The 14,738-nt window shown below is 40.9% G+C and overlaps 1 protein-coding gene across 1 annotated transcript in view; it reads right to left on the reverse strand.

Moving 5' to 3' along the window:
* Positions 1-10,596: 10,596 nt before the first annotated feature.
* Positions 10,597-14,738, reverse strand: part of LOC146586259 (uncharacterized) — a 7,730-nt gene continuing 3,588 nt past the window's right edge. Inside the window, exons 2-4 of the mRNA XM_085321595.1 lie at positions 14,200-14,732; positions 11,750-11,797; positions 10,597-11,662 (exon numbers count right to left, since the gene is read on the reverse strand). Coding sequence (XP_085177721.1) covers positions 11,789-11,797; positions 14,200-14,732 — 542 coding nt within the window. The 3' untranslated portion in view covers positions 10,597-11,662; positions 11,750-11,788. The remainder of the gene's footprint in view (positions 11,663-11,749; positions 11,798-14,199; positions 14,733-14,738) is intronic.

Raw genomic sequence — 14,738 nt, forward strand, 5'->3', positions numbered from 1 at the left:
GTGAGTGCATGATGAAGGCCCCAGCTGTAAGGCTGAAGAAAAGGAATTCTTGGGGGTTTCACTTAGACAGAGCTAAYCTGAGTCATAGTAAAAACATATTTAAAAAACTATGGCATCAATAAACAATGGAGGACGAAAGAAACAAACAGTGTGGGGACTAGGTGTAAGGAATGGAAAAYTCAGAAAAACTTTAGAAGAAAAATTCTTCAGATTTAATAAATAATTCTGCATTGTAGGCCTGTATTGGCAAAGAGCTTATGCTGTCCTGGAAAGATGGTTTCTCCTCCTTATCAGTAAGAAATAGGGGTGGGTTAATTAAAGTCCTCCAACTTAGTCTACAAATGTTTTGTTTATTCAGAAAAATATTCTTTTTATTATTTTGAGGACAAAAGCTCAGCTTGAACAGACGGAAAGCATGTTTCCTTTAATTTTTGGCTTGTTTAAAGAGCTGACAGATCAGTTTGAGGCTCAGACACAGGAGCTGCAGCGACTCCGCAAGCTGCCATCCACACGCATACCCTTTCCCAGGGCTCGCTAAAACGCACCTCTTTGCATGGGGCAGATGAAGGACTCACACAGTTCCTGACAGGTGCTGCAGCTCCGCTGCTGCTCTGTAGCCCCCTGACATAGCTTGGAAGTGCGTCCGAGGCCTTATTCGTGTTGCTCAGCTAAGGATTTGTTCAGCACATCCTAAAGGAATGACAGCGCGGTTCTTACCAAAGCACTGCTTCTAACCCAATCCTGAGGACTGCTCTAAATTATGCTGGTTTATAGCATGGACCCTTATGCCAAAAGGCATATTTTCAGCAGTGCATGCACTAACTGTGACCTCTTGCTTTCGGCAGGCAAGCCTCTGACACCAGAAAGAGGCCAAAAAAGCAGTGTATAGGCCAGCTTTGCTGACTGACACAAGCTGCACATCCTGCCACGTGGGTGAAATCCTCATCTGACCTGTGATCAGCGCAAAGGCAACTTCTCAGGAGCCCCCTCCATCTCTTAACTCAGAATTTCTCAAGCTTGTTTTTATGATACGTAAAGCTATCAGCTGTTGATGGGCGTGCATGGTTAAAACCAAACAGCAAAGCTAGCACATTTTCAAGTTGAAAGCAAAATGAGTATCAAAATTTAATGTGAAGAAAAAAGATCAGAAATAACAATATCAAATTAACTGTTTCAAGTATATCACGATATTATCAGCCATTAGCTGGCCAGGACTTCTTACAGTATTCCTCTTTATACTGAAAATACGCTAGYTGACACAACCATACAGGCAGATGATGGAAAGAAGGGAAAGATTCTATGGGTACTTGCTCCTGAGTTAGGATGTAAAACTAGCGCACACGCATGCAGAGATACACACTTGAGTCCCGCTTTCCACTTTGGGCTGCTCTAACTCACCATTTCCATTCCAAATGTTTATTTATTTTGTTTATCTCTTCCCATCTTTTCCCAGGACACAGGGTTGTTCTCAAAATGAATTTTTCCCCTTAAAACTGTGCAATATGTTAGAAATCATTTCTCCAGTCAGGACAATCTGTGTAATAATTTCTGCATTATGAAAACATACTATCTACTCAAACTTTGTAAAAATCAAAGCACTCATTTGTTATTTGCTCTGTAGCCTGCTGGGAGACCTAAAAGCAATAAATGAAAGATTGTTAGTGCCTCAGGAGGATAATGAGAACTTTTATTGCCTAGAAGAGAAAAGCTTATATTGAAGCTTAGTGGATACCAATTCTGTGCATGTGAAGATGCATCCTGTTTTAAAACTTGGTAAATAGTTTTCTAACGGTGGGAAATTTTCCTGGGATACAAGAATGACGTGCACCAAGAGAGCAATCAAAAGACACTAGGCCTAACAAACTGCTTCTGATCTATTTTTCTGTCCACACTTCAATTACCTATATTGGTCTAGTAATAGATACTGGCTGCAGCTCTGTGGTGCACTGTCTAAATAACAGTTATCCTCTCATGAATTTTTAGACTGGGGCTACTATTGCATGCAGTCAGTGGAGAGCACAAGCACAGCACCCGAGGCAGCTGGCTCTCTGCTTCTATCTCCATTCTATAAGTGAGGAAAGTCTGATAACTACAAGAAAAGTTTCTAAATCGTAYAGCTGTAAACATGGTTTCAGATAAAACAGACACACAGGCACTTATTTATTTATTTATTTAGGCTTAGATCATTTACATTTAAGGCTTGAAATAAAGCTAGCTTCATATTTACATATGTGTATTTATATATTTATAAATTTAGCTTTATATATTGGAGGAGGAAGKAATAAAGGTAGTGCATTGAACTCAGTCATATGCAGGTCTAATCATTGCTGTAGCTGGGACTGGGTGACTTGGATCAAACGATCTCCTACACTGAAACTTTTGTGAGTAAAGACCTGGCTCTGTAGCTCAGAGGTGGACAGTTGCCTTGTCCACAAGGGACAGAAGAGCAGTGGTTCACCTGCTTCTTGCTTCTGTCTCACTGGAGGCAATGAGATAGATCCGTGGGGAGCTGGATTCACCAGGCTATGTATCCAGGATGCTGCCACAGGGTTGTGATGCCTGATGCTGGGATTAGCAAAGCTCTCTGCCCCCTGCACTTCCCTACCCCAGCAGGGACAGCAAGCCTGCACGCACTCTTCCACACCCACACTCTAGCCTGGTACATGCCATGCATTCAGTTTTCTTGCCTCAGCTTCTCTCTGCAGTACCAGTACGCAGGGTTTTTTTCCTTTTTTTCCTCATCAGCATTGGGAAACTTAGTAATATTTTACTTCCAAGTGTGCATCAGATATTTTTAGCCCAGCATTACCGAGGCACAACATGGCCTACCTATACCAAGTGCTTCTTGAGAGGCAGCACACTCCGATCACGAGATGGTTGGTAAACTCTCTTTTGAGAAGAGTCAGCACAGCATCAAAAGAAAAATCCAGCCGTAAGGAATCACTTCAAGAAGTGAACCCTTCATTTCTAAATCCTTAAGTGCTAGATCCTACAGTCTGTGCACACCTAGAAATCCCATTAACAATGACAGTAGAAATGGCTGCTTACAGTCTTGAAATTAGAGTTTAAACATGTTAACAAAAGATGAAATTCCAAGTTTACAACAGCAATCAAGCTTTTTAAATTCTCTTTTTAGTGTGGTTTGTAAGACATAGAAAATAACTGTATAAGCATGGTTAATTTAGAAAAGTTATTCTGAGTGGAGATTTTGCAAAATGTGAGGAATAATAAAACTGAGCCATTTTTACATTGTGCTAGAAAACTCCAAGTTAACAAGAGAAGCCTGGCTCCAAGCYGGACCACCAAAATAGAAACTAAAAATAGTGCTGCAAATATAGTTCCTTAAATTGGTTCATATCAGTGTGGTTATCTTGTAAGCAAAAAAATGAGGAATGATTTAAAATTTCTGATTTAATAACGCTTTAAAGATCCCTTTGGATAGTAGGCCATCTCCATTATGGAAAACCAAGACTTTTTTTGTTAGCAGATGTACCTTTAAGCATTAACAAGTTGCATGTAATTAATTAYGGCAAGACAATTATAACGCACTTCCAAGGCTTTGCAGTAAAGTACGTACAGTTTTTGTGCAAACAATTCCTACATTAATTGATTTTCCTTTCATGAATTAAAAAGAAGCAAAAGCATCTTCAGCAATCATGTTGTGTTTTTCAGTACCTGTTCTATTTTATKGAAATTGCTGTTTTTCCCCAAAAAACATTTTATGGTGCTGCAACTGGTTAAAAATAACATCTACAACAATGAAAATACTGAATTGGAAATGTTTTTTAAAGTAAACAAATGTACTCAGGTGTGCTGCTGAACATAAGAGGCCCATCTGCTGAGAAAAAGGGAGTAATCTTTATGCAGTAGCTCTAGGAGCAGCTTCACTTTGAACAAAATGAGTTCAAACACATTTTCTGGCATAACTCTGAATCTAAGGTCACATAGATAAGGTTTATTTTTAGTAATATGAGAAGCAGAAGTTGGTATTGCAGAGAAAGCACGTTGTCTCAGAGGACAGGAGATCTATAGCAGGAGCAAAATAAACTAGGCTATACAGAAATCCAGTGTCTCTTACCCATTACTAGGCAGAGGTAGAGATGTTAAAAGAACCTGTATCCAGAAGAGACTAGAAGAAAGACTAGCATATTTGGAAATTATACAGTCTAATTAGTCCATCCTTTAAGAGATTTTGTGACACTTCAGAGGGGCCTAGGTTGACCATGCCTAACAATAGCAGATAAAACCTAGCATAAACAAAATCACTTGAAAACTGGACCTGTACAATGCATCTTTACTTTCTCACTTCTGAGCTGGCTCTTAGTATTGCCTGTCTTTAGCATAGCATGCAACAAAATTCAACCGATTTTTCTATTTCCTTACTATTTGAAAGGGGCTTCCAAGCAAACAGTAGGCGTATTTCCTGTGGTGTACTGCTGACTGCTCTCTCAGGTCTCTTGAAGCTCCTTAGTCACAATTTCCAATGTCCATGTGCAAATTTGTAAAATTCTGTTTCTCTAGAAGTCAACTAAGCCCTGCCTCTGCCATCARCTCCCTAAGCAGCATGAGTCCTCCATTACAACACAGCCATGGTACAACTCCAGGTCATTTTCCCACCACCTTCAGTTCACAGTAYCTCCTTCCAAACACTACTAGTAACTGTGCTAGTACAACCCTGAGCTCCRCTGCCCAGATGTCACAGCACATGGTGGGGGGAGTGAACAGACCCTTCCTCCTGTCAAATCCTCCACAGTAGGCACACCATAAAAGCATGGATGGAAAGCAGGCRATCTACAGCCATCCCATAACATCAYCCCTTTTCCAGAGTGCTGYGTGTCYTATGTGCRCCTGCATRCTTCCCCCAAGTTCTTACAGGAGACATCATCAGTGAAGGATATGTCCTTCATATGACTATGAGACATCTCTCATGTACAGATACCTAAAATTGCTTACTCCTCTTCATTAGAATAGCAGGGTATTTCTGTCTTTTGACTCTAGTCCTGTCTATTTACAAAGAGTGCAGCAAGAAAAGGGAAAGATCAGGTAAATGGAAGTCCATACAACTTCTTTAAGTGAGTAACTTTAGCCTTCAGGTTGATGTCTGAAATCACTCTCCTTTAGGAATGGTGTTTTTCTTCACAYATGGGGAAGGAGGAGTAGAGTAGAAGAATAGGTCCATTTGCTTGTTGTTCATCAAGTAATTAATAAGCACACTGGAAACCTGTGGTGGAGTTTCAGAGGCATTTTAACAGCGATACAGAAGTTAATTTCATTGCCAATAAAATATGCTGTACTTTGAGTAMGGTAAAGTAACACACAAAGCTATCCAGAGCTAACTTTTCAAAGCTTAGGTCCAACATTTGTCACATTCTAATTTAACCCAAAAGGTCACCACATCAAACATCCACAAGCTCAAGGCAACGTCCCAATTTCAAATAAATCACTTCTGCATTCTGAAGAAGAGGTTAAGTATGTTTTATTTTTTGTGGCTTGTGAGGTTAGGCAATAGAATCAACCATCTCACCAAGTCATATTTTGTCAAACTCTTTCGTCCTCCTACTACAACAAAAATCAATCCATGCCCATGCCACACGGTGATGACAYACACAGCGTGTTGTTATGAACCTTGTGTTACGTGCTAGGCAACACAAGCTACAGCAATAAACACATTTGCTTTTCCTGGGCCTCCATCACTGTGAAATGTTGTGCATTTAGCTGTAACCATCATTGCCYGGACTAAGCTTAGTGGCATTCACTACAATTTTCCTACACTCATGAGGAAATGTTTCCACCAGCCTCTCTCATCTGGCTGTTAACTAGCTTGAACAATCCCCTCTCCTAGCAGCTTCACAAAACAGGAGTGAAGCTGCAGGCACACTAACATATATGCTAAACACACACACACAGACAAATCCACAAAAAAAAATAGTTTCTCAGTTTCCATTCTCTATCCATCCAGAGACTATGGCCTGGACAGATCAAGAGCAGCAAAAAAGACAGTCTGTATCTCATAGACCAACAGGTCAGTTATCATGAACCACTCTGAAATCAGGTGACCTAAGCTCTTGTCCTCAGCTTGTTAACGACTATTTTAACACCTTCCTAATGAAAGAGACAGGTAAAGAGTATGCTTATTGAATCCTCTTCCTTCTGATGTTAAATGAGGACTGAAATTATATATACTTGCAAGTAATAACAGACCCTACAAGCAACTTGCATTGCTCTCAGCAATGCAACAGTTGTAACATGCTCAAAGTAGTCCGTGCTTTCAATGTTCTCAGCACAGACAARAAGATTCCAACGGTTTTAAATGCTTGCTAACAAAGCCACARAACTTTAAGTAATCTTAACATGCTGATAAGTTGTATTGCTCTCTATCTKTGTTTTTTATTGCRAGATTCAATTTTATTCCTCTTCTTYGCATGTAATCAAAACATTTAACATACAAAATGCAAGTTTTGGGAAATGGTACATACCAAATACCACCCACTCTCCCCTCACAAAACATTTGCAACAGTAGTTTATATGTTGTTACTATTCAGCATTCCAGTTGTACAATGAAAGTGCTTTTTGTGTCTTTTTTTTAAAAGCGCATTAAGGCACAACAACAAGCGCAAACTTTTAAGTTCCCTCCCTCAGCCACACAGCTCTGTAAGCAGTGCCATGAAATGTCCTTGARCTACCCTGGCGGGTAAGCATCGCAAGCAGCCTGTCCAGCTTCACCTGCTGGCCAGGGCTCTTTTTCCTGCTCATATATTAGACTACAGAGTGCTTGTAGCCATGATGACACCTCTGGTACCAAATCTCACCAGGAGACCTTATGCGTAGCTTTTCCACTGGCTAATACCACGTTAAGCTCTGTAGTTGAACCTTCTCTTCCTAGTGGGAAAGCAAAGGACAGATTAGGTCCCCTAGAGTCACTTTTTAGCTCTTCAGTACCATCAAATTTAATGCACATGCTTTGGAAAATTCCTATGTTCTTGAAGATGTTAACATTCATTCATTTCTTATAACAATACAGCTTAATAYCCGTGAGATCTCTCCTGTTGTGATCCACCAGCAACTGGTAACAAGGTCACTTACCTGGGTTAGGAGACTTTGGTGAGGAAGCAAGGACAAGAAAAATGGCATGAAAAGGAGGAAAACAGAATGTTTCTCCTCTCTTTACATAGCACTTTGAGAAACCTATTGCTTCAAATTCCTCCCYTGTTATCTCTACAGTCACATGCAGTGCAGCAAGATACACACCTAYACTCTGTGATTAAAAGCTTGCTCTTTGAAATAAAGAAAGCAGCATCAACCACCAAAAAAGGTAAAAGTACTTCCTGAAATATTTGAAGCCTACTAATATTTAAGATATTGTAAATGTTTTGTTTTTCAAATCTCAGCTGCCATTTAGCTAAATGCCCAGTAAACTGTCATACTGCACAGATGCTCAATTCCCACTAAATTTCCCAGGAAAAACCTGCACAAATAAACAAGAGTGCTGGACCTAGATTATATAAATAAAATGATGCTCTATTGGACTGGACTAATGCACATTGAAATATGTAATAGCAAGATACAAACTAGAGGGGGAAAGTAAGATCCAGTTTTATAGCTTTTCTAACCTAGTTTTCAGGCACATGATCTCTTTTTAAAGAAAACTGCCAAAAGCACTCACATAGACATTATAAACTGTTGCAGTCCCTGTAAACTAGATGACCAAAAAAAAAAAAAAAAGTTAACTCCACTTGGCAACATTGCCACAAAATTTAGGCTGTTAGCACTGACTAGCATCCCTCCCCTCAAAGCTTACAAAAGTCACTGGGTTTTTAGTTTTGATCTTACTTTGGGAGCAGATGGAAAGACCCATTTCCAGTTCCAATCAGCTTCTCAAAAAAACAGCCTTGCAGGCAGCCTAGAAGCTTCCCCTACACTCTGTCCAGGCACAGYTAACAGCATATTAAACTTCATGCTGAACCATACTAACTTGACAGAACTACATCAGTGTGAAAACTTCTGTACATGCAGACAATCTGATCAGATACTGTCTGCTCTTTAAGCTGGACCCTAGAACACATTTGCTATTTTTGTCAGATTTTGATACAGAACAYAGTTGATGAGATACCGAGAGAGAAAAAGATGGAACAGTAGCAGCTTAGGCTTAAATTGGAAGCCACATTCAGAAATCAGCAAGATCTCACCAGATCTCAGAACCAGTATTTTTGCTCAGCTGCAGCCTTTAGATGTGAGAGGCTATCTTATGTGCAACATATTCTGTTATCATTTTATCTTTAAGAAACATCATTTTCAAGCAAGACCAGAAGAATATTAACACCGTCTCACTTCTCAGATGTTCCACTTATTTACAGCAGTTAAGTTAAAATATTTGGAAGTTAGAAATCCCTTTGACTCTATCTTTGCTGAAGCCTGACTCTTAACTCCCTGGCCATGTCAGCTTGCTCTAATAAGGACTTAGGTATTTTAGTCTCATCTCTTTTTAAGTTGCAACATGTTTTGAGTTGTCAGAGTCACACTGCATCTGCCACTTTCCTTATTTTTGCTGTTTATAATTTGCCCTTTGCAGTAACAATGCCTATCAATCCAGCACATGGCAAAGCATATCTGTGAAAGCAAATATGCTGTCTTTCTAGAAATCTGTAACAAATTTATCTGAAAAAAATATTATATACCACTTGATTCTAGTCAACTGATAGAAAACTATTTCCCCATAACATACCGTCCCCCCCTTCCGCAACGCAAATCAGCTTCCATGCATTTTGAATTATCCCCAACTGGAAATTCCATCAGTCTTGGTGAAAAACTTTGCTGCAACTTAGTATAGATGCTCAACATTTTTTATTTTTGAGAAAACAATATGAAATTGCAATAACACTGAAGACAGAACATCCTACGACTTACAGAAATAATCAGGATTAAAAAAAAAGTAGATCAATGATTTCTACTACAGAACACAGTTATTGTACGAATAAAAGAATCATGGTTCATTTCCACTCTAAGCCTCTTGCCTACAGTGTGGTATATCCTCACTCATCACACAGTTAAATGGTTATCCTTAATATCTGCTTTCAGATAGCTCGCACCTTCATTAACTCCTTTCTGTCTGTCAGAGCATATACATGACAGCAAGCTTAGCTTGTAACTGCCAAAACGAATCTACTCTACTCATAAAAATGAACAGAGGATATGCACCACTCTTTCAACACAACCAGCAAGTCTACGCAACAAGGACATGGCAACTTCAGTAGCTGCAAGGGCAAGATTCATCCCATGACATTGACATATGCAAATCCACCCAGTAACTAACTGTTTGAAAGAGAAGAAACTGATTGAACGCTTTTAATGGTAAATTAAGAGCCAAAGAAATTTTACGCAGAAACTTACAGCACAGCAGTGAGTGGGAAAGCACACGTGCTTCCAAAGCAGGGAAGCACAAGTACCGCAGTGACTGGGTGGCTCAAAGACAATGACAAAGGCCAAGTTTATGAAGAAGAAAAAAAATTAAATTAAATTAAATTAGAAGAGTGAGGGAGTCCCACGTTTCTCAAAACACCACTGCTAATAATTTGAAAAGCGAGTTTCTTTATGAAAGCAAGCAGCAGTTTTAAAGCAGCCACTGACATTGGAGAGCAAAGCAGAACCCTGGCAATTGTCTACAGCAGACAAAGAAGACAGGGCGGTCCAGTCTAACATCAGCAGCCACAGAGAAACTGGGAGGTGACACAGTGCCAGGAAGGGCACCAGACTGTATGAAGACTAGAGAGTAACAAACAAACCCAACAAATTCTTGGCAGAAGGACTCAAAGAACATTAGGAAGTGTTTCAGACTCCAGCTGGGTATACTACTTCCAAATAGGACAGGAAAACTGAAACTGTTGCCACTTTGCCGCTGAGAGTCAGTAGGTTAAGCCCTGCACTTGCGCAACTCATCACTGGGACTGAAGAGACCAGTGCCTACTCATCCCTTCCTTCCCCCCTTGCCCTCCCTCCCCATCCTGTCACTATTACAGAATTTCCTCAGGAGATGCCTGTGATGATTAATCGGTAGCAACGACGGTGAAGAGACACAGCTTGGACTACTGAAGAACAGAATTCTGATGAAGAAAACAGGACAAGAGAAAGACGGTATGAGTGATCTGATACTGAGCTTCAGCACCTGTTCAACAACGAAAAACATTTTTATTACTTGTATTTCCACCTGTAAATTACTCTGTATTCTACCTTATCGATTGCAAATATCTCAGTATTCACTGGCTCAGAGTCCCAGTTTGGGGGCCATAAACATACTGGTATTTTCATACAGCAGGCATTACATTTTCAGTTCCAAGACAGATTAAGGCCTGATACCTACCGTTGTCTAAATGACTGCCAAAGATGAATGAGCTACGACAACTACAGTTAATACATTATCAAGCCTTCAGAGAAAATACTGAAGGCCAATTTCAAAAGCCTATTTGTTTTCTGTTGATGGTTAAGATTCTGTTGCGCTTTCATAACTGAAAAACAAAAGCTTTTGTAAAAGGTCAGCTGGTAGAAAAAAGTGATTATGAAATGTGAAGTGGCAGTATAAGAACAACCAGGGGAAAAAAAGGCTAAGATTAAGAACAGCATTTATATATAAAATTTATTAAGGTGAAATCACAAACATTTTGATACCAATTTACAAATGCTTCATGTTATGTGTGTTATTGAAACTATCAAGGAAAGGGAAAGGAGAGCAGATAATGGCAGTTTTTTTCCTGAAACTGAACGCATGCGCTTACCATCATGCGTGTTACTGGATCATAGTATTACCTTGATCATACATTCCCTAGTATGCAAGTGGGAAGGAAAACAAAACAAAATACTGAGAAGTTGCAAAATGATTAAACCATGAACCAGTCAGTCTGATTTTCATGAGCACCAGACTACAAAGGTCTTAGTCTGATGCTCAGGACATTTCTACGAGAATAAAAAACAGAATAATAATTTAGGTCAATATTATACTTGGTCAAGAACTTTGTAATGCCCAGTTGGGCTCCCACTGACTTCTGGCTACAACAGCAATGGTTAATGCATTTTTCAGAGAAGAATGTAGAGGCAATATTGAGCCTCACAGAATAATTCTGTCAGCAACCTGAGATATATCAAATGTAGGATACTGTTTCAAGTCAGATATACATTTATGTTGAAGATACTCTCAGTGAAATGGTAAAATTAACAGCTGTAACAAGACAAGTTATTTTTTTGAACAAATTATAATACATAGATTTTTGAAGTGTCCGGTTGTGATCTGCAAAGATCCAGGATTGCACACAAGTTTGCTCAAATAGAAGGGTTAATCTGTGCATTATATTGACTTATACTTTCAAAGTAGTATTTTAGGGTAAGGTTCTCCTCCAGGATACTGCTCCTGACCTCATTCAACCAACGTTCAATTTATTCACCTTCCTGAATCTTTGCCCTCTTTGAATAGTCTGTGACAAGTGCTGCGCTGCAGGAATTCCTGTTTTCCAGCAAACTGGCTTGCTCTGCAGGTTTGTAGTCCATTGTTACAATTGCTGATTGGGTAAAATGAATTTCCTACGTCTTCTCTAGCACAGCTTGCAATGCAACAGAAGCAGAGGTAAAAGAATGCACTAGAATACCAGAGCTCCACTTAAACACCAACGGAGTCAGGCTGTTGGCACCAATAAGAAATTCTGTATTTAACAAATCTGCAAATATTTTGAAGACCAAAGTTACTCAGTTTTATATATGAACTCACCCACTTAGTCTGACTGCCCTTCCAACTGGCCTTCTGTTTTCATGGGGTCTGAAAAAAAATTGAGAATTGCCTGAAGTTAAGCGAGACATAAATTTGCAGGAATGAGTCTCAGCTATCTTACATACATGCTGATTATTGTAATCAAACTGAAACCAGGGTTTCTCACTTCATTCTGTGTAAACAAAGCTATAGATCTTTGTTGCTTCCTTAAAAAGGACAGCCATATTCTAATGTATTGCTTGTCTTTTCTTGACTTTTTTTTTGGTTCTGATTGACCTTCTGTATAACTACAGAACTAGAGATACACAGGCTCTTACAACACGCTGAAATTTAAGGAGCCTTCAATTGAGAGAGACGAAATTGAGTCAGGTTGTCTAATGCTGTCCTCTGATTCTGAGGGAAAAAAAATCAATTCAAACAAACAATCTAGCAGAAAAGGTCTCTGTAAAACATCTTTTCCTCTTGATCATATGAGAAGTGGAAAAGCTTAGGTTCTAGTCATAGTCTACTGTGTATAAAAGCCTATTCTCTCGCATCTTAAATATCTAGTTCTTCTCAAACAGCAAAGTCACAGCTTGGRGACAATGGGGGGAACAGGTCATCTTTAGAAGAGCAAGATTTCCTTGCTGCTGCTTTGCCAATGATAACCTCATGCTTTATCCTAGGCCATATGCACATTTAACTGCTCAGACAATTATTTCAGTTAAGGACATTCTTCTTTTTTAAACAGTTATAAAGTACAGTGCAAGTGATATCAATAAAAACTGCTCTATATCAATGGAAAGGTAGTGAACCCACATTGAACAATTACACAGCTTTTACTTTTATTGTGCTTCTGTATTTTTTATATTCAAATGATTAAACTAAATTTATTTTGGTATTTTATAAACTATTTACTTGAAAATAAACACACAGAACTTTTCTTCAAGCAACTTCTGGTTGCTTCTTTCAGACACGGGGAAAAAAAAATCTATCCTACTACTTAAATCGATTGGAAATTTTCCATTAAACCAATGAGGATCAAGACCTTCAGTGCTTAAACAGACAACTGTCCAAAGGTCTGTACRGTCAGAACAGCTATCATGAAAGTTACAAGTCTGGTTAACATTACAAGCAGAAGATCCAGTCTCGGATGAGATGAAATGTATGAGACATTGCCCGTCTGGTGCTCACGTAAAATCTGTAGTAAAACGAAAACTGACCTGTTGTTCTTGAGAACGGAGAAATCTAAACAGAGATACCAGAACAAATTACATAAAGCTAGAATATCAATCACGGAACGCACCAAAACTGTAATGCCTGCACTGCGAGCTATTATAGTACTCACTATATGGTGCTTGTTTCCATTTCTTTTTGCAAGAGGGCTCAGAAAAGCCGATTTTGATAGTTACAAAAGTCAAGATTTGGTGTGACACAGGAAATGCTTGCCGATCCCCTGAAAAAGCCCTCTCTTTCCAGATCAAACTAACGCAGTCCAACAACTTAACCATTCCTCTGTGCTGACATTCACTGAGAAGTACAGTATCTACTGGGATAGCAAAAGTCTTTCAGGAATGTAAAGTTTCTTCAGCTTTCTATGATCCTAAAAATATTACTTAAAAATAAATAGAGCCAATGTAACAGAATCTTTCAAGCATCATTCAGTGGGCATGAAAAATCATCATTTAACGTTCAGCACTTTCTACACTGGGGATTTGACAGATTATGGCCACCAGTATATGAGAAACAGTACAATCCCTAATATAGACAGAAAGCTATTTGTATATGTGGAGCTCAGTGTCACTGCTCAAGCAGTAGAAATAGTAGATCTTAGATCTGCCCGCGTACATTACGGGTTATGCCAATTTAGTGACACTTGATGCCTGTAATAAAAGCAAACCCTTAATATATACAAGATCTTCCCTACTTCCCCTAATCACATCCATCATCCTTTCCCACAAAACACGCCAGAATTTATGGATTAAATCTACAGACATGAATCTTCAAATCATAGTATGTTTGCAAGCTGTGGCCATCCAAACTGAAGTTTGTCTTTATTTACATCAGTTTTTCTGGCCTTCCACAAGGCCCTCAACTACCAAATGCTTCCAGAATAACAGGAAAGTTTGTCCTCTTTCTCTTACGGATGGATGATTCTATTCCTGAGAATATTGCTAGTATTTTTTAAGACAACTCAGAGAAAAAGGAAAAAAACCCTCTTTCTTCTGACRTATAAGGAAGATGCAACTATCTACCTCAGGGGAGGGCAGGTGCAGCGCTGGGCCTCRCAAGCGGCCCTCCAGCTGGCGCGGGGCAGCGCCAGCACTGGAGGGGCGACTCGGGGGCCTCCCCGGCACCCGCCCGGCCTCCTCGCCCYGCCGGCGGCCCCTTTCCGCGGCCCCCTCGTTGGGGGCGCTGGGCCCAGCGCGACGGGGGAAACGCGCGCCGCCGCGGCCGCGGGCCCGTCACACCTGGCTTTTCTCCTCCTGCTTGGGGCTCGGGGGCGGCTGCGGGGGCGGCGGCGGCGAGGCCTGCGGCTCGCTCTCGGCATGCTGATGCCTGCTGGCGAGCGACTTGAGGGGTGCCATCCACTTCATCCACAGGTCCAGGTCCACGTCGCCCCACGGCAGGGTCGGGTCCTTGGCCGCCCGCCGCCGGAAGTCCTCGTCGTAGTTCATCCACGAGGTGCCCCCGTAAGTGGCGTGCAGCTTGCGGATGGTGTCCAGGTACTTGAACATGGCCCCGCAGCGGGCCGGGTGCTTCTCGCACAGCACGCTGGCGTACACCAGAAAGGCAGAGACCCACTGGTCCAGCGTGTCCCCCGGGCCGGGGCCGTGCTCGGGGGCCAGCTCTGTGTGGAGCAAGGAGAAGAGGTCAATGAACTCCCCCCGCCAGATCCGCTCCTTGGTGGCCTTGGCCAGCTGGTAGCCCAGGGGCCGCCGCAGCCCCACGTAGGGGGTGGCCGCCGCCTCCGCCGCCTCGCCCTGCCCCGCTGCTGCTGCTGCTGCCG

The sequence above is a fragment of the Rhea americana genome, unplaced genomic scaffold, assembly GCF_003343005.1.
Source record: "Rhea americana isolate MKP2758 unplaced genomic scaffold, rheAme1 scaffold_7, whole genome shotgun sequence".
Lineage (NCBI taxonomy): Eukaryota > Metazoa > Chordata > Aves > Rheiformes > Rheidae > Rhea > Rhea americana.